Source organism: Alexandromys fortis, unplaced genomic scaffold, assembly GCF_014885135.2.
Source record: "Alexandromys fortis isolate MF-2015 unplaced genomic scaffold, M_Fortis_MF-2015_v1.1 scaffold_23, whole genome shotgun sequence".
Classification (NCBI taxonomy): Eukaryota; Metazoa; Chordata; class Mammalia; order Rodentia; family Cricetidae; genus Alexandromys; species Alexandromys fortis.
The window spans coordinates 6,550,769-6,573,991 of record NW_026067907.1 but is presented as its reverse complement, the minus strand read 5'-3'; the positions used below and the strand labels follow the sequence as shown (position 1 = coordinate 6,573,991).

Genomic DNA, 23,223 nt, shown 5'->3' with positions numbered 1-23,223 from the left:
AACTCTGAAGTGTGGTCTTGGGAAAGGAGGAGCTGGGTTCAACCAGGCCACCCTGTTCTGTTTCGTAGGACTTTGTGTTCTACGCCCCACGCCTGAGAATCAACAAGCGGATCCTGCAGCTTTGCATGGGGAACCATGAGCTGTACATGCGCCGCAGGAAGCCCGACACCATCGAGGTGCAGCAGATGAAGGCCCAGGCCCGGGAGGAGAAGCACCAGAAGCAGCTGGAGCGGTGAGTGGCCAAAGAGCCCAGTAGAATGTCACCGTCTGTAGGTGTCTGGGACCCCAGGCCTGGACAGGAACTGTCCCTGGGAACCTCTGCCACCCAGTGTGTCACCAACCATCCAGGCTCCCAAGAGAACAGAGATGTAGCAGGCCGGCAGCTGTGTCCAGGTCCAGGGCTGCCTGCCTCACCCTCCCCTTCATCTTCCCTCTACCAGACAACAGTTGGAAACGGAGAAGAAAAGGAGAGAAACCGTGGAGAGAGAGAAAGAACAGATGCTGCGGGAGAAGGAGGAGCTGATGCTTCGGCTGCAGGACTACGAGCAGAAGACCAAGAGGGCCGAGAAAGGTCAGGAGCTCGGGCTGTCCGCCCCTTCCCACCCCACCCCACCGTCACCCTGGGGTTGGCCCGCAGCCAAGAGGGGACTTGATCAAGAGTGCCTCTGTTTAACACAACCCCCTAAGATAGATGACTGTGCCGTCATTGAGATTAGACAGCCGTCCTGTGCGTTTGATTTTCCACTGCTTTCCTGAGACTGTTTAGTGAGAGGTAGAGGCAGCCTGCAGTCAAGCTCCAGTGAGGACAGAGATGTGGGACACTCTACTCCCACACCTTTTAGACTCAGTACCACATCCCCTTAGCACATACTCAGCTGCCACAGCCAGCTTGTGACACCTCCACCATCCGTCCCTGGTCACAGGAGCAGCCCTGCCCTTTGAAGACACTTAGAATAGAAGGGAGATGGTGTTTGCTGGGGCCTGCCAGATCCCAGCGGGCTGGTTCTGTGTCTGAGCCAGTGTGCAGATGAGGTGGAGCTGGCGAGGGTGCTGTGGGGCCATTAGGGTGCAGCGGGTTAGCCCCGGGGTCAGGGTGTCGTCGGTGGTCTCCACACACTTAGGTCATCAGCAGGAATGAGCCCTGAGGTGTCCCTGCTCACAAGCCCGTGATTCAGTCTAGGACTCGGGGGTTTGGGGTTCAGTTTTCACCCAGTCTCCCTCAGCCTGCTGGGGTGGGAATGGAAGGCTGAGGTCATTTCTTGCCTGGGAGTCTGAGCAGTTCTGACTCCATGTTCCCTGCAGAGCTCTCGGAGCAGATTGAGAGGGCCCTCCAGCTGGAGGAAGAGAGGAGGCGAGCCCAGGAGGAGTCTGAGCGTCTGGAGGCCGACCGTGTGGCTGCCCTTCGGGCCAAGGAGGAACTGGAGAGACAGGCACAGGATCAGATAAAGAGCCAGGAGCAGCTGGTAGGATTGCCTGGTTTCAGGATGCTGAATTATGGAGAGGCTGTTCCTGGGGAGTCAAGCAGGCGACACCTGCCTTGCAAAGCTTTCAGCTAGGGCTGTAAGCAGATCTGCAGCCGCGGGGAGCGGGGTGGGCTGGACGCATGTGCATCCCCAGTCAGGGAGGTGCCGGCAGGGTCTCCTGGCCATGAAGGAGGGGGCGCAGGCCATCGCCGGGGAGGCCATTCATTCCTGTCGGTGAATGTTGGTTCACCGATGGACTTCTGCCAGAAGGATCCTAGGAGTGACTCCACCCTCTCTTCCAGGCGGCCGAGCTGGCAGAGTACACCGCCAAGATCGCACTGCTGGAGGAGGCTCGGCGGCGCAAGGAGGACGAGGTGGAGCAGTGGCAGCACCGGGTGAGTCTGACCCCAGAGACCCTGCGTAGCCATGGGGTGGGAAGCCTTGCGAAGGGCTCCAGGTCAGCTGCAGGTCACATCACAAGCTTCTGGAACCTCTCAGAACCCTTTGCAGATGCCTTCTCTGTTAATGAGATGGAAATCTTGACCTGGTTGAAGAGGTAGAACAGCAGGCCAGCGTTGCATTGCCTTAGCAGAGGAACAAAGGCCTGCTTATTACTTTCCCGCCTCCCACGCGCTTCAGCCTTGATCAGACACCCTGACTGGAATGAGTTTTTGATTCTAATTGCTTGGGTGCCCCCCTGCAGGGGTCACTGAGCTTTGAAGCAGGATGTGACAGTTGGAATGTCCTGAAGAACTTTAGAGGGCTCCAGGCTCCTCAGACTGGGCAGCAACAGTGTTGTGTCCCGCCTAGGGTCAGTCAGCTATGGCTGAAAGAGTGCTTGGATCCACCTTTGTCCCCATGTCCTCCAGGACATCTAGGTTATACGGTGTTTACCATGGACTCAACACTGCGCTTTGGCAGGCCCCTTTCCCGCATGTCCTGCTTCTAGGGGTTCCTTTCTGGGGCTGCCCCGGGCCTGTATCCCAGCCCTTTGCAAGCAGGTGAAGAAAGCCATTTATTTATAAGGCTTCTTTAAGAGGAAGGGTGATGGTGGCTGAGGATGAGACGCAGGCACAGACACTCCCGGTGGTGGTGCTGCCAGGCTGGATACTAGGAGTCTAGGTGGAAGACATGGTATTCAGAGTGTCCAGACTCTGCACTTGGGTGGTGCCACCCCTGTGAGAGCCGAGGATCTCTAGGTTCCTTACTGGCAGACCATGCCACTTCTTACAACACAGGCTGTGGGAAAGAGTTCTCATTTGACCCGTGGTCTCCTCTCCAAAGGCCAGAGAAGCCCAGGATGACCTGGTGAAAACCAAGGAAGAGCTGCACCTGGTGATGACGACTCCGCCTCCTCCTCCACCCCCAATGTACGAGCCGGTGAATTACCACGTACATGAGGGGCTGCATGACGAGGGTGCAGAGCCCATGGGCTACAGCGCTGAGCTCTCCAGTGAGGGCATCCTGGGTGACCGCAACGAGGAGAAGCGGATCACCGAGGCCGAGAAGAACGAGCGCGTGCAGCGGCAGCTGCTGGTGAGTGGGCGGAGGGTCCTCCCGTCTTCTCATCTCCTGGTCACTCCATGGGGTCACCATGTTCGCATCACGACAGGTAGGTAACAGATCCTTGCTTCATGTTGCAGACCCTGAGTAACGAGTTGTCCCAGGCCCGGGATGAGAATAAGAGGACCCACAATGACATCATCCACAACGAGAACATGCGGCAAGGTCGGGACAAGTACAAGACGCTGCGGCAGATCAGGCAGGGCAACACCAAGCAGCGGATTGACGAGTTCGAGGCCATGTAAAGGCCGCACCACACCGCGACCCAGGGTGGCGGGCACCTCACGGCAGGGGGTGTCACCTTGGCTCTTTAGTACTCTTAAGTCTAGAAACCCCCTTGACAGGTTCCAGTCCCTCAAAGAGCAGTTTCGGGGCAGAACTATTCTACACCAGGTCCCAGTGGAAGCCCCCCTGGTTACTTCCAGTTGTATCATAGTGCCAAACAGGCCAGATTTTTATGACAGTTACCGAATCACTTCCTGTTTTAAGCAGGATTACAGTGGATTTCGGATACCTCTAAAGGCTAAACTTCAGGCTGGCCCGTATGACACAAGGTTCACCATCAGCAGGGACCACACTGTGGCGCACACCTGGGTGCCATACTTTTTCTAGTTTTGAAATGAGCTCAAATCGATTTTGTTCTTGATTTCTATGAAGGATCCATCTCCGTGTTCTAAGGGGTGAAAATGATTTTGCAATTTGAGTCTAAAGCACGCTCCCGCACACTTTCCTTCCTCCGCACCGCTGGCAGAGTCCACGGCGGTCCTTGAGAGCGTACGGTACAGGACCCTCCCGCTAGAAAACTTGGTTTCCGTGCTTGCTGTTAGCATACATTGTTGGACTTATACCTAATGATCTGCTATAGAGAATAGTATTTATATAAAGTGATAATATGGGTTTGTAACATTAGTTCTCAAAAGGGAAAGTTTGTTCTGTATATTTTGTTACCTTTTACAGAATAAAAGAACATTAAGAACCGTGTACTCGAGACACTTGACCTGACATGGGGCAGTTGGAAACCAACTGCTGCAGTAATCACGTCTGTACATATGTTGGTGGGGTTTTGTGCACGTAAGTGCACACTTTCTCATTTAAAAAAAAAAATACACCGAGAGCATTCACACTCCGACCCGTCTATTGTGAGCGCCTCGTTCCTGTTTTCAGTTTTTGTCTTCCTTTGTGCTACCCCGTCCTTTTCAGATGTGACGTCACTGCACCAGACCTATGCACAATAAAAGCTCTCCTAGGCCTTGTGTCTGCTTGCATGGCTTTCGAGACATGCCCAGCACACTTACCAGAACGATGTCTTCGCAGGCTCCTTCACTGGGAGGCTTTCCACAGGAAACAGGCAGACAACACTCAGCACACTCTTTTCTCTGAGACACTCGCGAAGCACAGAACTTTTGTTAATGATGAGAGCCATAGGCTGCTGCTGAGCATTTATTGAAATCAGGACACTTCTGGTCAGTAACCTCCCCAAGTGGCCAAAACCACACAACTGCAGTCGGTTACTGGTGCCCCGGTGGGTCAGATTCCGCCATGATCTGTTGGCCTTCGGCTTCACCTCAGTGCAGGACGAGGGTCATGTCTGTCCATAAGTTGGGACTGGACAGGACTTTCTGCCATTGAAGTTTGGACTGTGAACAGGAGTCCGTACAACCCGCAGCACCTCCTTCTGCAATGAGATAGTAGGCGGTGGGTGAGAGCGCCCCTTTCCCCTTCCTAGCCTTTAAGAAGGGCGCTAAAGAGAAGCCCCTTCTCTCCCTAAGAGGCACCACACCCCTGCACAGGAGACGTGAGGATAGTATGTGCTGGGGTGTCCTCAGAGTGGAGTCTCTAAAGCCTAGAATTCTATGCTTGAAAGTGGTGGTTCTCAACCTGAGGGGTGTGACCCTTTCACAGGGGTCATCAAAGACCATCAGAAAACACAAATACTTACATTGTGATTCATAACAGCAGCAAAATTAGAGTTCTGAAGTAGCAACAAAAATAATGTTGTGGTTGGGGGTCACCATATGAGAACTGTATTAAGGGTTGCAGCGTTAGGAAGGTTGAGAACGCTGCTCTAAAGGAGAGGAAGTGAACTCCAAGCTTCCAGATCTTCTCAGTGGGAGTCATGGACCTTAATTCTGAGGTCAAAGGTGGGCTGGGGACCCTGTTTTTTCACGGAAAAGATTTCTCAGAGGAAGGGTTTACTCTGAAACATTTGCATCCTAAGGAATGCAACTCCAGTCTCGGTTAGTAGTTCTTAGCTGGCGGTCAGCGAGAGTTGCTGGTGCTGCCTGGGGAGGTCTTAGATGTGGGAGCCGAGCTGAGAGTACAGAACTTGCCCACTCCCAGTAGGAGACTGTCCATACAATGCCAGCAGCCCCCTTTGGGGTGAGCTGTGCTGAATGGTGCCCTTGTCTGCCCCTCAGTGACGTCCTTCCAGATGTATGTTTGGCCGGGCTGAGATATTTTCCTTAAGGAAATAATCCTCTTATGACTGACACCAGGACAAAAGTAAATACTGTCCCTTGCCTGTTGTGAACCCTGAAGCTTTTGTTTCTTTAGCTGATCCAAATCTGATTTAAATTGCAGAAATAGTTGGTGGTATTATCTTCTCTGGTGTAGTTAAACCTGGATTTGGGGATCCCCATTAATGACGGGACAGGGCAGTTTCAAAGCCAGCCAAATCGTCTACTGTTGAAATCGGTGCCCACGTCGGGCAGTCACTAAGGACATAAATCTGTGATTTTCACCGATAAAGTGTGGGAGACATAGAGCCACAAAGTAGACTTACTTGTACCAAGCCTGGCTCCCCCGAGCAGGCGGTCACTCATGCCAAAGATGGCCTGGTCCCAGACAGTCAGCTCCAGGCTGGACTGCCTCAGCTGAGAGCTGCTCACACCATTGAACACGAAAGAGTGCTTCCACTGGGGACAAGCCTGCTTCTTCAGCACCGGGGACTTCACACGCAGCTTTTGCTGGTCTGGCAGAGTGAGGCAGCTGAAGAAGGAAACAGGAAGCTTGAGGCCACAGCCCAGCATGCGACCCCCTTCTTCATTGGTACCCATCGTTTGTCACCTAAGCCCATTCTACCCTGAACTGGGTTAGGATCGAGGCCTGTCTCCTCCCTAGAATTCCTATTTCCTTTTAGGGCTGTGTCCCACCTCGGGTATTTAGGGTAAGTTAGAATTCTGTGGGACGTGACCCTCGCTGTGAGCTCTCCTCACGGCCACGCCACCATTTAAACCAATGCTGAGGGACCAGATCTCTGTATATCCATGGCTTCATTTTGTTCCAGTCTCAGGAAGATACATTCAGAAAAGCTAAATTGTCCTAGGGCGTACACAGTAGTAGCAAGGGGTTCTATCCTGACAAGCCACCATTTTTTCCCATGCTTCAGGGACTGGGGTTCACGCCTTTATTAGTGTTTTCCTCTGGGGACACGGACACCGGTAGTGGCTGGAATGGCAGAGTGACCATGTGATGCTTAATGCAAGACCAAGTGCTGAGCTAGGGAAATGCTAACTGAACTTCACACTCAATTTCAAAACTGATTACTGGTCTATCAAGAACTGGCGAGGTCTGGGTTCCTGTTTAAAATGCGCTATTCCCAGCCATGCCAGGCATAACCAAACCTCATCTCTTGGAATGCTTGGTCCTTTAAAATGTGCTTTGTTCAATTTTCTCTTTAATCTAATTACTTTGTTATTTTGTATGTGCATGCATGTAAAAACAAGTGTACATGCCACACGTGTTGGACACAGAACAACTTGCAGAAGCTGGTTCTTGCACTGTGTGGTTGGTTCCAGGTCTCTATTCACTGAGCCATCTCACCAGCAAGCACTATTTTAGATTTTCATAGGAAAGCTAAATAAGATGAGTTCAAATGGTCTATATTTTTTGGTGTTTCCTACAGATTTTGGACCATGCTCAGCATATACTCACTGATATCTAATACCTACCCCTTAACAAAAGAGTTTAAGGTACCATCCGAACGCACGGGTAAATTCTTGGCTCCCAGCACAACCAAACAAAGTTGACCATTAAGCGATAGCTGACCTCCCATGCCTGGAAGGGAAGTCAGAACTCGGGTTAAGCATATTTTTCCTGATATGTTAGTGTACAGTACCAACAATCAGAAAGCGGTAGCTTCCTGAGAGGACCCACAGCCTCCCTGGCTTTGCCCACACATTTCCTGAGGCAGACAAAATGGAAGAACCAGTACAATGCCAGGAAGGTGGCTGTTCCACAGAGGACCGGAGAAACCATGGCGAGAAAGCTGTGAAGCTGGTTGTAGCCCATGCTTTGAGAAGGGAGCCATACACTGCTGAGCTAGGTCCTGGCAACCTCTGGCAGGTACACACTGCTGGCCCTGGGAGCTCCGATTTCTGCCAAAGTCACTGAACGACCCTTTGTCGTTTATGAGTCCTCCCGTGTCCTTCTCTACCCTCGGTATCTGCATTCCTTATATTATCTAAGTTAAATAGTTCCAGGATCTGCCCTTCACCCACTCCATCCTGACCTCTCTCGGCCTCCAGCTCCCAGGGCCCTAGAAGCAGTCTTGGTTCCTGAATTCCCCATGTGTGCTGCTACAGTGGCCCCCCTCTTCAACAGGGCCACCAGAGAATGGCGGTTAGGAAGGATGAAGTGTGCACCGGAGGCCTCGCCTATTCTGGTCACCCATGTACAGGGCCTGGAATGTGGGGCCAGTGGGCAGTGGGAAGTCTTTTGCCTACCTCAGACTGCCTCCTCTCTGAATTTTGGGCACAGTGACACAAACAAAAGCTCAGGGGGCTGCAGGTCACTCACCTTCTTGGGCCTCCTGGAGCTTTTTTGGCCCTGCAGGAAGGACCAGTTTGGCTCGAACAGCAAGTTCTCCATTATTCTGAGGAATATTTTCTTCGTATTTCTCAGCCTGAGGGTGAGAGGCAGAGCTCAGAAGCAGAATCTTGGCCCTGCATCTCAAAACCACCTGTGCCATGCAGGTTGTCCCACCCCACCCCGATAGACCCTCTCAAAGCCTAAGAATGGAATGGGGGTGCCTGGTGGACTAGCCCTCTGTCTCTCCAGATTCGCTGCTGCCACCTCAGCCCCTCAGCATGGGAGGAGCAATTCACTACCTTAGCATGTCAGAAGCCATTGGGAACAGTGTGGCCCCAGGGAGGCCTGGACAGCATTGGGCTTGAAAACTCAAGATTCATCTCCGTCCATCAGCCCGCTCTAGGTCGGTAAGGATTGGAGCTACCCTTCTATGCCAGCGCCTCCTTTGGGCACTGAGGGCAGAAAGAGTGGCAAACTGCTCGTAAAACCTTACATGATAGCTCGGCCGTGGTCTAGCCCTGTAGAGATACCGTTCAGAAGTGACTTCTCAGGTCCTGAGTGACTACCAGAAAGTGAATGGAAAGCCCAGAGAGGAGAGGGTCCTGAATCTGACAGCCCTCCGTCTGTGTGTGGAAAGTGTGCTGGGAGGGAAGGTCAGGGTTGCCGCCACCAGAAGCGAGAAGCTGCCCTCAGGGTACCCAGGACTTCTGGAAGCCTGCTTGGGCCAGCTACCATCTGCACTGAAACATTCAACAGGCCCTTCAGTGTCAACTGGGGCAGGGACACTCAAAGTCTAGAAAGCAAGTCCCAGCCCGAGTAGCCTGGTGCCAGAGCCCCATGGCAGCTTGTTGACATTCATACCCCATTCAGTGTCCGGGTGCTGTGCTACTCCCGTGAGGTGACTTAGCTTGGCACTCTGTTGCTGGCCCATTCGCCAAAGGAGGCTGGGCGGGACCCTATGGTAGCCAGTCAGAGATGTCCTAGCCACCTCCATGCTGCGTGTGTGTGTGTGTGTGTGTGTGTGTGTAGTTGCTCTCAGACCCTGTGTAGTTTGAATGACAAATGTCCCGCCATAGGCTCATGAATCTAAACTATTAGTGGCTAATTGTGGCACTGTTTGGGGAGGTTACAGAACTTTGAGGATGTGGAGCCTTGTTTGAGGAAGTGTGTCAACCAAGGTGGGCTTTGAGAGTTTAGAACCTCAATCCACTTCCACAGGGTTGCCCTTGAGGTGTGACCTCCAAGCGTCCCCCCTGCCATGACCAGACTCTATCCATCTGGAACCACACACCAGAACCAAAACATACCCTCTGTTAAGTGGCTTCTGGTCATGGTGTTTTCTCACAGCAACAGAAAGGTAACAAATACAGCTCCAAAAATACAGACCCCCAAAATACAGCCCCGCAAAATGCAGCCCCCCAAAGTACAGCCCCAAAACACACACCTTGGCCCGAAGTGGATACCACCTGGCATTCTGGGTTGAACTGTCCTCAAAGTCCCATGTGGCCAGAGGAAGGATCACTTCTCCAAGAAACACCCTCCGGGCAAGGGTACCTAGGTGCCACACAGAGACCTGCAGCCTCCGGGTCACCAGCTGGGCAAGGTCTACCTGATACTGCAGGTACAAGAACAAGATTGTCAGCCGGGTCTTCTAGAACCACCCCCAGGCCTGCGTAGGCTGAGCCCTGGGACTCAGCTGCAGCCAGAGTCCAGGTGTAGTCAGGGTGGGCCAAGCTGAACCTCGCTGTCTGCTTGCCAAGCACCTTGAGCTTCCACACGGTCCAGTTCTCATCCCCTCCCACCCCTATTCTCACCCATCACCCTTTCCTGTTTCTCGGATGAAAGTCCTTGCCTAGCCCAGGATTCTGGGAAACCAAATCATGACATACCCTTATACAGGACTACACTGCCCCAAGCCAGTGTTATCCCAAAATACTAAAAACCAGACTTTTGATTTTTTTTATTAAATGCAGGGGACCATAGCTGGGAATCAAAGATGTATTTGACACACACCAAGCCCTACAACCCATCCCCAGTAACGCAGTAAAATAAAGAAGCAAGCAAACAAAGAAAGGAAGGCACGAGATTCCAGAGCAGTGTGTTTACCGTGGATAGAAAATACTTGTGGGTGGGATGTGGGGACAGAGATCAGGAATGTAGGTGACACATGGCCCCTGAAGGCTGTGCCACGCGGAACACTCTACCTCAGCCTCTGGGAGCCCAGGCTTTGGTCTGTACACTGTACGTTTTCAGTAATGGCTACAAAGAGCAAGCTGTTGGGCCCTTGTCCTGTACGGGCACCTTTGGCCTCCAAGAGGACAAGTGAGGTCAATACCGTGAGTCACTTAGAAGGTAGGAGTGCCCCCCTCGGTCAGTGGTGGGGCATCGGCAGTGAGTGGCATCGCCACCCACGTACCCAGCCCTGAGCTCTCCCTGCTAACCTTTGCACCCTCCTGCCAGCGCTAGCCTCGTGGCATGGTGTGAGCAGACGTGCTCACACTGAGGGGACGTGGGCAGTCTGGCTGGATTTTGCATCCTCTTTCCCATCTCGGCGCCTTTCTTTCCCTTTGAGGGACAAGATGGGAAGGAAATGGGGACGGAGATGCTGTGACGGTTTCCGTCACAGAGAATTAGCAGAGAGGTGGTGGTGATGGGTGCTGTCCCCATCCTACCATCTCCTCTTCCCTCTGGGCTCCACGTGACATGGCTCCAAGCACTCTTGAGCATGCACATTCCCGTTCCACAGCCCCTGGCTCCGTTTTCTCTGCTTTCCAAATCCCTATTTCCTTTCTGTTGTTGTTTTCGAGACGAGGTCTCACTGTGTAACTGGCTGTCCTGGAACTCACTGTGCCGCCCACCCGGTCTGGCCTCTAACTCGGAGATCACCTGTTTCTGCCTCGCAGCGCTGTGATTACAGGTACAGGCACTACACCCAAGCGCCCTGTTCCATTTCTCCCTCTGTCAGACAGACAACTAAACCATCCTGCTGACTCCTCCTTTCCCGTTCCTCAGGAGCAGTCGGTTACAAGCCTGACCACAGGGCTGGCTTGCTGCCCTCTGAGAAATAAGGCTGTTCCAAGAAGAGCTAGCTACAGGGCCCGTGGTGCAGTGGGTCCTCAGTGTCACCTGAGGCCATTCCCTAACTGCTCCCTCTGCAGCCCCTTGTGGGTCTCCCTGGGACACTCAGGCCTGAGGACATTTCCTGGGTCCTCACTGGCTGCTCACCCCTATCTGATAAACAGGACTGTTCTCCTCCAATAATGAATTTACTGTGTTGAACAAGAACTACCTTATGGGACTATGTCTCTAAAGCCTGCATCAGTGGCCTGAGGCTACTGTAGACTATGGGGTCTGACACTTTAACAGCTCAGAGAACATGAACAGACAAGGACCAAATCTGCTGTCTCCATCCCCTTTCTGATTCCCAGAGTCTCAAAAGGAGTCAGAAACCTCTCCAAGTCCAGAGGGCCCCAAGAAACACTCTGTCCAGAAAATGATGGCAAGTGGCTTTTAGAGCCTCAACTTTGTATGTCTGGTGTATGTGGGGGTACACGCTGTATGTAGTATGTATACATGGTGTGTGTGTGTGTGGTGTATGCTATATGTGTGTTTGTGTGTGTGTGTGTGTGTCTGTGGTGTATGCTGTACATGGTTTGTATGTGTAGGGCATGTGTGTGTTTGGAGTGCGTGTGTGCATGTCTGTCTGGTACGGTGTGTGCTATATGCAGTATGTGTGTGTGTGTTGGGTGATGTATGCTGTATGTGGCGTGTGCATGTGCGGCGTGTGTGTATGTGGTATGGTGTGTGCTATAGCATATTATTTGTGTAGGTGCACAGGCATATGAAGATCAGAGATTGATATTAATGTCAGCTTCAATTGCTTTCCTTTTGTTTTCTGTTTTTTTTTTTTTTTTTTTTTGAGACAGGATCCCTCAGTTGAGCCTAAAGCTGTTTGACTAGGCTAGCTGACCAATGAGCTCCAGGGATCCTCCTGTTTCTAGTTCCGAGCACTGAGGTTACACACATGTATCACAACTGTCTTTTTATGTGGGTACTGGGTCCTCAGGCTTATGTGTCAGGTACCTTGCCAGCTGAGCCATCTCTCTAGCCCAAGCCTCAGTTTTGATACACAGACTTCTATAAGACAGACGCAACGAGGGTAGAAAGGCTGTCACATTCTACCCTGATTACATCAACACACATTTTTTATCTCAAAACCAACTGGAGGTAGCTCTCACAGCCATCTCCCCTTGGTTTTACAAGCCTGCTGGATACCAGACCCAGAGGAAAGTGAACTGCAAGGTTCCTACCACAGGTTTTTAAAAAATTAACCTGGCAAGCGGTGGTGGCACACGCCTTTAATCCCAGCACTCAGGAGGCAGAGGCAGGTGGATTTCTGTGAGTTTGAGGCCAGCCTAGTCTACACAGTGAGTTATAGGATAGGCTGCAAAACTACACAGAAAAAGCCTGCCTCAAAAACAACCAGCCAACCAACCAAATGACCTGGAACTAACTCACAATGTAGACCAGGCTGGTCTTGAACTCACAAAGATCTACCTTCTTCTGTCTCTCTAGTGCTGGGACTAGAGGCTTGCACCACCATGCCTGCAGGAGTTTAAGAATAAGTTTGGTCTGTGTTAGAACACTATAAAATTAAGACATTATTCTTTCAGCTAGATCTAAAATATCCCCTAAGACCCTAAAACATGCCTAACAGACTATGATTGTGATTTCTTTGACATCGCGCAGGTAACTTAAATAAGGCAAGAAAGACTTTTATAAACTGAACTATATAATTAAACACTTATCTAAAAATAGTTCACACCTCATTTCTTGAGCCTCCTCAGTCTTACATAAAATACCTTATCAGACTTATGATGAATATTTCAATATCAACCTAAAATGTGCCAGCAAGCAAGCAGCCTGCAGACTGGCGGCAGTGGCCCACACGTGGGTGGCCAGCAGAGCGGAGTCTGAGGGAACAGAGACTTCAGGCCCTGCCTACACCTGCTGAGTCAGAATCTGCACTTTAAAAGCAGAACAGGGGATTCCAACCCTTATGAACTCTCCAGGACAGCCTCTCCATTGTGAGTTCCTGCTAAGCTTCCTGACCTCCCCAAGTCCAATTTCCCATTGGCAGATGGAGATTCTAATACCATCCTCAGTGTGTACATGAAGCATTTGGCCAGAGAGAGGCCCAGGGAACAATGGCTATTATTATTATTATTATTTAATGAATTCAAGGCTCTGTGCCAGCCCCCACATGGCCCCTGACTGCTACTCCTTGCCAAGAAAGGCAGACAAAGCCCTTGCCAGTGCCAGACAGCAGGGCTTCTGAGCTGCCAGTTGTGGCTGGGGTTTCCACAGGTCCAGGCAGCCCATCTGGCTGGAACAGTCACAACCCATGCTAGGACTTCCTCTACTTCAAATGAAATTATGAGGGCCCGGCTCTGCTCTGAAGCATAATTCTGTTTCTTAGTAGCACAGAAAATGAAGACTTAAATAATTCCTTTATAATTTTTTATGTCTTTGTATATGTGTGAGGGGTGTGTATATGATGTGTTCATGATGGGTGTGTATATGATATGTGTGTGATGGGTGTATATATGATGTACACATGATGGGTGTGTATGATGTGCACATGATGGGTGTGTATGATGTGCACATGATGGGTGTGTATAAGATGTGTACATGAAGGGTGTGTATATAATGTGTGCATGAAGGGTGTGTATATGATGTGTGCATGAAGGGTGTGTATAATATGTGTGCATGATGGGTATGTATATGATGTGTGTACAAAGAGTATATATATGATGTGTGCACTATGGGTGTGTATATAATGCATGCATGAAGGGTGTGTTTATGATGTGTGCATGATGGGTGTGTTTAAGATGTGTGCAAAAATGGGTGCGTATAATGGATTGCAGGATGGGTGTCTATATGATGTGTGTGTGATGGGTGTGTTTATAATATGTGCATGATGGGTATGTTTATGATGTGTGCATGAAGGGTTTGTATATTGGGTATGTAGGATATATATCTGCACATGGATGTACGTGTAAGTACAGGCACTTGCATGGGCACCTTTAGATATCAGAGAACAACCATCCACTTTGTTTGAGACAGAGTCTTTTGTTTTGCCTCCACTTTAGGGACTCCATTGTCTCCACCTCCCATATTGCTGTAGGACATTGAGAGTCTGGCTTTATGTAGGTTCTCAAGACTTTACCTACTGAGACATCTCCCTAGTCCTATAACTGTTTTTTTTTTCATAAAAAGAAATGAAACCTATGGTTTTCATCTATTCTAATAAAGAATACTTCTGTGGAGAATAAAACCCAGGAACATCACTCTTGGGACCCTCTGCTGGAGAACACCTCTCTGATGTTCAGTCTTTCAAGTCATTCTGTGCCCAGTTGTTAGTTTGAGACCTGTGTCTTCTTAGAAATCATTAATCCAAAGCTGTGTCCGAGTCTGGCAGAGTACAAAGGCTGATGTCTGCCTTCTATCAACTTGGCACTGATTGACATGAAATGTATGGATGTCTGCAATTATATTTAACTGACTCAAGAGTTTCAAAGAGGCATACTGACCTCTGACCCTAAACCCAGCCTGGGATAGGGAAGACTCAGGAATGTGTGGCCCACAAGTACCTTCAAGGTTTCCTCGAAAGTTGGGTCCAGAGTGTTCTTTTGGACTTGTGTCTTGCGCTTTCCTTGGGATGACCTGTCAGGCAGCAGGTAGGTCTTGATGTACCTAGTGGGCAGAGGCAGAAGAACAAGGGGAGAACTCAACATGGGGTAAGCAGAGAGTTCAGGAGAGTACAACGTAGCATCAGTGGGTTTTCTGGCCTGCTTGCCTGCTGGAGCTTGAGTTGATGGGCAAGATTTGTATCCTGACTTGAGTAGAGAGGGAAAGAGAGAAAGGAAGGGAGGGAGGGAGAGAGAGAATGTAAGCACCTTCACATGGAGGCCAAAGGTTGATGTTTGATGTCCTTCTGAATTGCCCTCAACCTTATTGCTTTATTATTATTACTAATGTTATTAACAACATAGGGTCTCTTGTTGAACCTGGAGCTCCCTGGCTAGGCTAGGCTGTCTGGTCTGCAAACCCCAGGCCTCCTCCTGTCTCCATTTCTCTATCACTGGGATCACAGACATGCAACACCATGCATAGCTTGTTACACAGATGTTGGGATCCAAACTCGGGTCCTCATACTTGCGGAGCAAGCCCTTTACTGTCCAGGACATGCCCCTACAGTCCTCAACGTGAGCCATCTCAGTGCAGTATGAGGAACTTCGGATTCACGCAGCTTGGCTGAGCACTGAGTGTGTAGCCCTGCTGCATTCTCTCAAGACTGCAGGTAAAGCACCTTGGCCTTACTCTCGGGTCCTACTTCTAGAATCTGTCCCTGTTCCTCATTTCCCACTTCATGATGACCACATGACCTGATGTTCCACGTACATGCCAGACTCCCTCTTTCCACCTCCACCCATTGCTACCCCTGAACCCTCAGAACCAAGGAGGATAATAGAAACTCATGACTCACACTTAGCTTTGGCTCGGAGACCTCAAAGATTATACTCTTTCCCACAAAAGATCCCACTTCTGAACCCATGTAAGGGAAACGGCTCACCTGTATTCTCTAACTCACCTCGTCCCCTCATGAGCATGCTGTTTGAGATTGATCCCCTCCCCCGCTTATGGAGCTTTGATCCCTCCATTTCCCTACATATCATTGTACTGTATTGATCATCACTGTTCATTAGCCTCGAAAGACTCTGTCTTAGTTTTTGCTATTAGAGTCTACAGTCCTGATACACATATGCACTGGGCACAGAACTATACATGACAGGGTACATGCTAACTACATCCCCAGCCTGTATGCATGCTGTCAATTTTAATAATCAGGCCAAATTCCATCTCTTTAAATTAAAAGGGACTATTTGGAAGCCTGACTTAGTGGCACACGCCTTTAATCCTAGCACTTGGGAGGCAGAGGCAGGCGGACCTCTGATGTTAATTTTGGTTTTCCTCTATGAAATCAACCTTCCAACACCCTTTCCTGGGCATCATCTCTCTCCCTTGATTGGCTAGAGCTCCCTGACACACACTGAATGTTTTGCCCCTAAGTCTCAACTCCTGTGTGTTGGAAATTAACTCCCATGTGATTGTATTTGGAGGTGGTTGGGTAGAAGGGTGGCCCTCAATGAGATCTGTGTTCTTAGAATGGAGTCCTCAGAGAGCTGCCCTTCCCTGCTTCTCCCATGGACTGACAGGCACCGGTGTCCATCTGTGAACCAGGAGCTGGCCCTCACCAGACACCAGCTCTGTCAGCCCCTGGGCTTCTCAGCATCCACAACTGTGAGGATAAATTGCAGCTAATTCCTAGCCATCCAGTCTCTTGCCATCTGTTACAGCAACTCAAGTGCTTGAGCATCCAAATTCCCATATATGCTCAGGTCTATAAAACAGGACCTTGATCCTCTATCGACCTATCTTCACCTTTGCATCAGCAACACATCCAATATTGTGATGACAAACTTCAATTAAAGCAAAACAAAACCCAACAACTTACGGGTTGCACTTCCTCTTCTTTTCCTCTCCGTAGGCAAGGTTCTTACAGGTCTTGATGTGTATCTCCAAAGAACGGTTTTTAAAGCAGTAACGAATGGCAAATTCGATTTCTCCGGTGACATTAGCCTTGTCAAAATTCCCCATCTCCGTGCAGGTGCTGTTAATACTAATTAAGCTTCCCTGAAATCAATGGCAGACATAATAAATTAACTCACGGTTAATGAATAGTTTGCCATTCTGCTCTCACGGTAAGTCACAATTCACACAGAGCATGCTTCCCAACTCTCGCTAAGCTGATATGTGCACCCAGCATGCCCGCTGCTAACCCACGTTGCCACCTGGTGACTCCTAAGGTGACAAGGCATCCTCAGGAGACCTTGTCTCCTTCTGTCTCTGCCTGGCAATAAAGGTTACCCAATCTTTACCGTGGGTCACCGGGATGACGTGGACTAGCTCATGTGCCATTCTGTCACCGTAACTCTTGGGCCAGATGGCACCCACAGCTGGACGGTGTGTATAAGGCAGCAGTGAGACTAAGTGACCGAGGCTAGAATCAGACAGTTAGGAAGAGGCCTACACAGAATGACTCGTGCGGACTGTGCGAAGACAATAAATTATCTTTAAGGTTTTTTTTTTAAAGATTTATTTATTTATTATGTATACAACATTCTGCCTCAATGTATGCCCGCACGCCAGAGGAGGACGCCAGATCTCACTCAGTACAGATGGATGTGAGCCACCATGTGGTTGCTGGGAATTGAACTCAGGACCTCTGGAAGAGCAGCCAGTGCTCTTAACCTCTGAGCCACCTCTCCAGCCCTATCTTTAAGTTTTATGGGCACCTAAAATAAAAATGAAAGCACCTTCAGATATTAGCACACTCTAAGCTTAAGTGATACCCGAAGGACTGCATCCCAGGATGCTGTGCCTAAAAGATTAGGTCATCTCATCATTATTAAATTTGCTTAGACAACTGCCACCATTTGTGAGTAGCCATGCAGTGCTGCCTTTAGAGGATCACTAAATAATTTCTGCGTCTCATACCCAACCTGCTTCTCCACACCACAGAACTCCCGGAAAAGAAAGCAAGAAAGTCTACAACAGAAAGTCATAACTGGCAGAGAGAGATAAAACCCAAACCAACTCCAAGGGCCGGGAACCTGCCTTAACTAATGCCAAGAATACAGAGAGCACTGCCACACCCAGCCCCAGAAAAATGTCGCCTGACCATACCCTGTGACGGTCAGATGGAAAGCAACCTTAGCCGGTATACATTCAAAGAAGACACACGGGATGGGAGGCAGCGAGAGTGAGCGAGCGAGGGTGGGTGGAAAACGAAGACGGGAGATGTGAAGAGGGGTGGGCAAAAGATGTAAGCTGCAAAAGGAAAGAGCTGAAGAATTCTAGTCACTACGATAAAATTTGTGCTGGGACTGTAGCTCAGAGATAAAGCACTCGCCTACAAAGCAGAAGGTGTTCTAGGTTCGAGGCCCAAGACTGGGAAAACCTCAAAAGGTCCTTTGCCTAGAACTCAGTCCAGGAGAGGGACTTTGCCCCACATGGAGTTCTCTGGAGGCGGCTGATAACCCTACAACCAGTTCCTTGTCTGGGACTCAGTTCTGTTTTCTCTGGAGCCAGAATAGAACTTCAGAGCAAGCAGCCAGGTGGAGGTGGTGCACACCTTTAATCCCAGCACTCAGGAGGAAGAGGCAGGTGGATTTCTGTGAGTTTGAGGCCAGCTTGGTCTTCAGTGAGTTCCAGGATAGCCAGGGCTGCTACAGAAATCTGTTAAAAAACAAATAAACAAACAAACAAAAACCCGAGCAGTAAACTTGAATCAACCAAAAGGTTCTGGCCCCAAAGTATAATCCAGATCTGACTCCTGTTGGAGTCGCTGGTTCTGTCTGCCTTCGAAAGGCCAACTCAGGGCAAAGCAAAGACCATACACCCATCAGTGGCCAGAGACCCCCTGAAGGTCAGAGGTCATCTACTATCACCTCAAGCTGAGTCCTGGGCCTGTCTATGTCACAAAGGTAGAAAAACTAGGAAAATGACAGCTATGGGTTTTCAAAAGTGATACATTCTGTTAGCCAAGAACACAGGGAAAAATATTACACAGGTTAGTCAGTGATAGGCAGTCTTTTGTTCTGGCCTGAGCCCTGCTAGCTGTGTGGTCTCCCGCAATTTTCCTCAGTTTCCTCATTTGTAAAACCCGAATCTCTTTTATAAGGCTGTCACAGCTCAGACAGTTACAAAACACAGAGGCTTAGAACCCGGTCTATGGGAAGCGCCCAAAGTGTGTGTGTCTGTTGTAAACTCTGCACCTTCGAGGGCCCTTTGCAAGCTGGGTGAACCCCTTCCTTTGTTCTTGTCTTCTTGGCTGTGAAGTGTATGCAGCATTTAAACATCACATGTAATGCACAAGAGTAGTTAAAAAAAAATAACTGCAATGATCTCATCTCTCCCCATTCGCGTGCTAAGAAAAACAACACTGGGCTGGGAGGGCAATGGCTCTGCTGCTGCTATGAGCGAGCGTGAGGACCTGAGTCGGTAACCCTACCGCCCACATAAAGCTGGGTGCAGTAACACATCTGTAATCTCAGTGACCCTACAGGCAGAGACAGGAGGATCCCTGGGAGCCACCAGGCCAGCTAGCCAAGCATAGGCAGTGGAAACAAGAGACCCTGTCTCAAACAGTGTAGCTTGGGTAATGAGGATAACACCTGAGGGTATTCTGACACACGCATATGACACACACGCCTCTGTTCACAAGCATGAGCACATGCACATGCACACACACACACACACACACACACTCACCAGGATCTCTGAGACGCCCTATAGCCCCTCCTTTAGTTAGTCCCCACCCTTCCTGAGTACCAGCTGCTTCAAAGCCGCTTGCTCATCAACTTAATTTTTCTTTATGGTTTCATTAGTAATATCAACTCCCCTCCCAAACAGTGTGCCTTATTCTGGTGTCCACACAGTTAAAAGCATTTCGTGTGTCCATGAACCACAGCTTGTTCTCTGTCTGGTTGCTGCCAAACTTCCAACATTGAAACAATTATAAACAGCGCTGCCCTGGACATTCACGCGTGTGGGGCAACATTTAGGACAGGCTTTAGAAATACTTCCCATCCGTTGGATTATTCGAGAGAACCTGCAGGGGCAGGAGTGTGGCTCAGCGGTAAGGGCTGTGTTTAGCATGCACAAGGCTCGTGGCAGAGGCAGACACCTCCAGGCATTTGAATATGCGCATGTGTCTCCAGGGAAGCTGCAACAATTTCCATTTGCCATGTGGTTTTCAGATGCCTGCCGCTCTGGGCCCTTGCCTTGCATTTTTAGACGTTATTAACATCGTCCCAAAATAGGATTTTGCTTCAGTTTTGCCCTGATTCCACTACTTGGGAGGTTAGATGATTGTCTCTATTTACTCCCCGTCTCTATGTGTAAGCAGAGATTTTGCAGGCTTTTTCTAGCCAACTCCTGGTTTCTAAGGGTTGTGAATTTTTCCAGGAAGGGTAGGCCACATATCTGGACACGAAATAACAGTGGTTATTTGCCTTGTAGAAGTTTGAATCCCATAGACAGATATTGCTTCGGTTTAAAAGAAGACATTACAATTAAGAACAATCTAATCTCACCATCATAACTTTGAAGAGAATACGCCACAAAAAAAAAAAAAAATTAGGAGTCGGGCAATGGTGGCCCAGGCCTTTAATCCCAGCACTTAGAAGCAGAGGCTGGTGGATCTCTGTGAGTTCAAGGCCACCCTGGGCTACACAGCTAGTTCCAGGACAGCAGCTAGGGCTGTTACACAGAGAAATCCTGTCTCAAAAAAACAAAAAAACAAAAAATTAGATGGAATGAGAATGGAGTGGCCTACTGAGTTTAGAGCCAAGAGAGAAGCAAGAATGGTGTGGGTAAGAAAAACCAGTTCATACCAGAGTGCAACAAGCCTGTGGGTCATAGCTGCTATTCTGTGGTCCCTGGGTTAGTTGACCCCAAGTTCTACAACCCCTGCAGGACTCTAGTAAACCACCTACCCCTGAACTCTCAGGTTGCTCAATTGTGAAATGGACTAACAGTGGCCAACATACAGTCACAGGAGATGAGAAGCCATTGGCTCAGGTTCTCAGAGCATGGTGGCTGTGCTGGGGACTGACCCACCATCAGGTGAGTGTTTACCAAGGATGGCTTGAGTGTCAGACATTGCTCCGAGGACTTGGGAATTGCATTCTAATGATCAGCTGATGACCATAGTCTATTCTTTCCCTTGGGTCTTAGTTACTCTTCTATTGCAATCACCATGACCAAGGCAGCATATGGTAGAAAGTTTACTGGGGGCTTACAGTTTTAGAGGGTGAGTCCTTAACCATTAGTGGGGGACATTGCAGCAGGCAGGCATGGTGCTGGAACAGTAGCTGAGAGTTTACACCTGATCCACAAGCATGAAGCAGAGAAAGAGCTAACTGGGGATGACAGGAGCTTTTGAAGAAAGCCTGCCACTGGTGATGTACCTCCTCCCACAAGGCCACTCCTCCAAATCCTTCCCAAACAGTTCTACCAACCGAGGACCAAGCACTCAAATATATGAGCCTATGGGGGTCATTCTCATTTAATGCACCATGCCTTACCTACCAGGCCAGTTGGATGATGTCTGATTGGTTTCTCTTTTCTGGTGCTGGGGATTCAACAGAGTTGGGCCGTGTGCATGCTCTGCCTGTACTCTACTGCCGAGCTCCATCTCTAGTCCCTGGTGGCTTGAGAACCACACCTCTTACAAGAGTATTGGGACAAGACTCACATGTCTCAGGCCTCCAGAGAAGACAGCGCTGTGTGTTGGACTGGACGGGAGAGTGCCTTGCTTCAAGACAGGACTGGGAGGTTGCTTGGGATCTTCTTGGTGGAATGCTTTCAGAATATCAGGTGAGCTGACCTTCTGGAGAGGGTAAAAACAAACATAGCCCACTGTTCCACATGACCAAAGAGGCCAGCAAGCTCAGCCAGCATCTGCAAAGTGATGCTTCTCACACACAAACTTCTGACCACTACGTAGGAAGACACAATTGTGTTTGGATCAATGCGCACACCCAACACACCAGCAGGACCCTAAAGCAGAATCGTTAGGGACCATTGCCAACATGGACAGGTGGGCTCCTATGAGTTATAGAAAGTGTTAAAAAACGTTTAAATTCTGGCTTTAATAATGATCATGTCATGAAATCACATGAAATATAGTATTCATACTGAAAAAATTTTTACTTCTAACATGCCCATAAAAAGAAAAAAATAAGTCTTTAGATTGTATTTATTCCTTTTTGGTAATAATTAGTATTTCTTCTATCATGTTACAGCAGTATTCCTCAATAGCCACTAACCACATGGGGGTGGAGTCAGTTCAAATCAGCTGAAGTAAAATACAATAAACTAGGTTCCCAGCAGCACCACGCTGCAAGGGAGCCTGTGCAGTGGAGACTGAGGCCAGGACGATGGAGCCACAGCCTCTCTGTACTTCCTTGCTTGGATTCCTCAATTCTCACAACTCAGACATCCTCTGGGCTGGGACTGCCTGGGAGGCTCTGAACCAAGGACTCAGGCAGCAGGAGAGGGGCATGCCAAGGATGCCATGTGACATCAACATTCAGAATGCCAACAATGAGGCCTGGGGGAACTTGAGATGCCCTGCAGGGGGCACATTTCAAACAAGTGAGAAAAGAGCACCTCCCATGGCAGGAGCTAGGGGAGGGGCTGGCACTTCAAGTAGATTTGGCCTCCTCCTTCTGACCACATTGTCCTCTGGCATCTCTCTACCCCCAAGTCCTTATCTTTAATGGAGACAAATCCTACAGAACTGCTCTAAAGATGAAGAGCAACATGGTCTCTCTCAGAGGACAGTGCCCGGCATGAGGACTGCGTTCAGTCAGTGCCACCGTCGGACTAGCTTCGTCTGGTCTGGCAAGTGTGCCATCTGGAGTTCCCTTTCTTGAAGCCTCCTCCTTCAGACCTTCCCTAGTCCTCAGGGCGGAAATGAAGCAGCCTAGAAATGAGCAATATCTGAGGGTAGGCTCTACTCCTGGTGCCATTATTCCCTAGATGTGAGCTGCTGGTTGGTCGGCCTCTGAATCAAGATCAGGTCTTTGACCGTGGTCATGAGAGTGAGTCTATTCTGTGATTAGGTGGGCAACTATGGTGCCGTCTTCCCGGAACAAAGGACTTTAAAAGAGGACCTTGTGCTAGCCCCCACCTGCCCATAAACCCTGTGCTAGCCCCCACCTACCCGTGGACCCTGTGCTAGCCCCCACCTGCCTGTGGACCATGTGCTAGACCCCATCTGCCTGTGGACCCTGTGCTAGCCCCCCATCTGCCCATGGACCTAATGTTAGCCCCCATCTGTACACTTGAAGAGGTTGGCTCCTGGGAGCCACTGTGAGCAGACATGTTTGCACTTGAGAATTTTAAATCCCTGTGGCTGAGTACATCACAAATATTTGAGACACGTGTCATTGGAAAACCATCAGCATCAGTAACTGTTTTCACCCAAAGCTCAGCAGAAAGGTATCAGAGACTCCACATCTCATACCCAGTGAGGCCACAGGGATGTGGGAGTCTGTGCATCTCATAACCAGTGAGGTCAGTGATGTGTCTTCATATGTCTCTCAGTGTAAAACAGGGCTACATTTAATCCCCAGTTTGTTAGATGGATAGTGGTTCTCAACCTTCCTAATGCTGAAACCCTTTAATACAGTTCCTCAAGTTGTAGTGACTCCCAACCATAAAATTATTTTCATTGTTACTGCATAACTATAAT

At 49.5% G+C, this 23,223-nt stretch overlaps 2 protein-coding genes across 4 annotated transcripts in view; one reads left to right on the top strand and one right to left on the bottom strand.

Moving 5' to 3' along the window:
• Positions 1 to 4,007, top strand: part of Ezr (ezrin) — a 41,770-nt gene extending 37,763 nt beyond the window's left edge. The window contains exons 8-13 of the mRNA XM_050135754.1: positions 69 to 232; positions 441 to 571; positions 1,303 to 1,463; positions 1,766 to 1,858; positions 2,748 to 2,999; positions 3,107 to 4,007. Coding sequence (XP_049991711.1) covers positions 69 to 232; positions 441 to 571; positions 1,303 to 1,463; positions 1,766 to 1,858; positions 2,748 to 2,999; positions 3,107 to 3,271 — 966 coding nt within the window. The 3' untranslated portion in view covers positions 3,272 to 4,007. The remainder of the gene's footprint in view (positions 1 to 68; positions 233 to 440; positions 572 to 1,302; positions 1,464 to 1,765; positions 1,859 to 2,747; positions 3,000 to 3,106) is intronic.
• Positions 4,008 to 4,453: 446 nt separating this feature from the next.
• Sytl3 (synaptotagmin like 3) overlaps positions 4,454 to 23,223 on the bottom strand; it is a 63,087-nt gene continuing 44,317 nt past the window's right edge. For all 3 annotated transcript variants that reach the window (XM_050136042.1, XM_050136043.1, XM_050136044.1), the window contains 8 exons: positions 21,220 to 21,354; positions 16,414 to 16,592; positions 14,489 to 14,591; positions 9,280 to 9,450; positions 7,824 to 7,929; positions 6,977 to 7,082; positions 5,809 to 6,014; positions 4,454 to 4,701 (listed from right to left, as the gene is read on the bottom strand). In XM_050136042.1, coding sequence (XP_049991999.1) covers positions 4,592 to 4,701; positions 5,809 to 6,014; positions 6,977 to 7,082; positions 7,824 to 7,929; positions 9,280 to 9,450; positions 14,489 to 14,591; positions 16,414 to 16,592; positions 21,220 to 21,354 — 1,116 coding nt within the window. In that variant the 3' untranslated portion in view covers positions 4,454 to 4,591. The remainder of the gene's footprint in view (positions 4,702 to 5,808; positions 6,015 to 6,976; positions 7,083 to 7,823; positions 7,930 to 9,279; positions 9,451 to 14,488; positions 14,592 to 16,413; positions 16,593 to 21,219; positions 21,355 to 23,223) is intronic.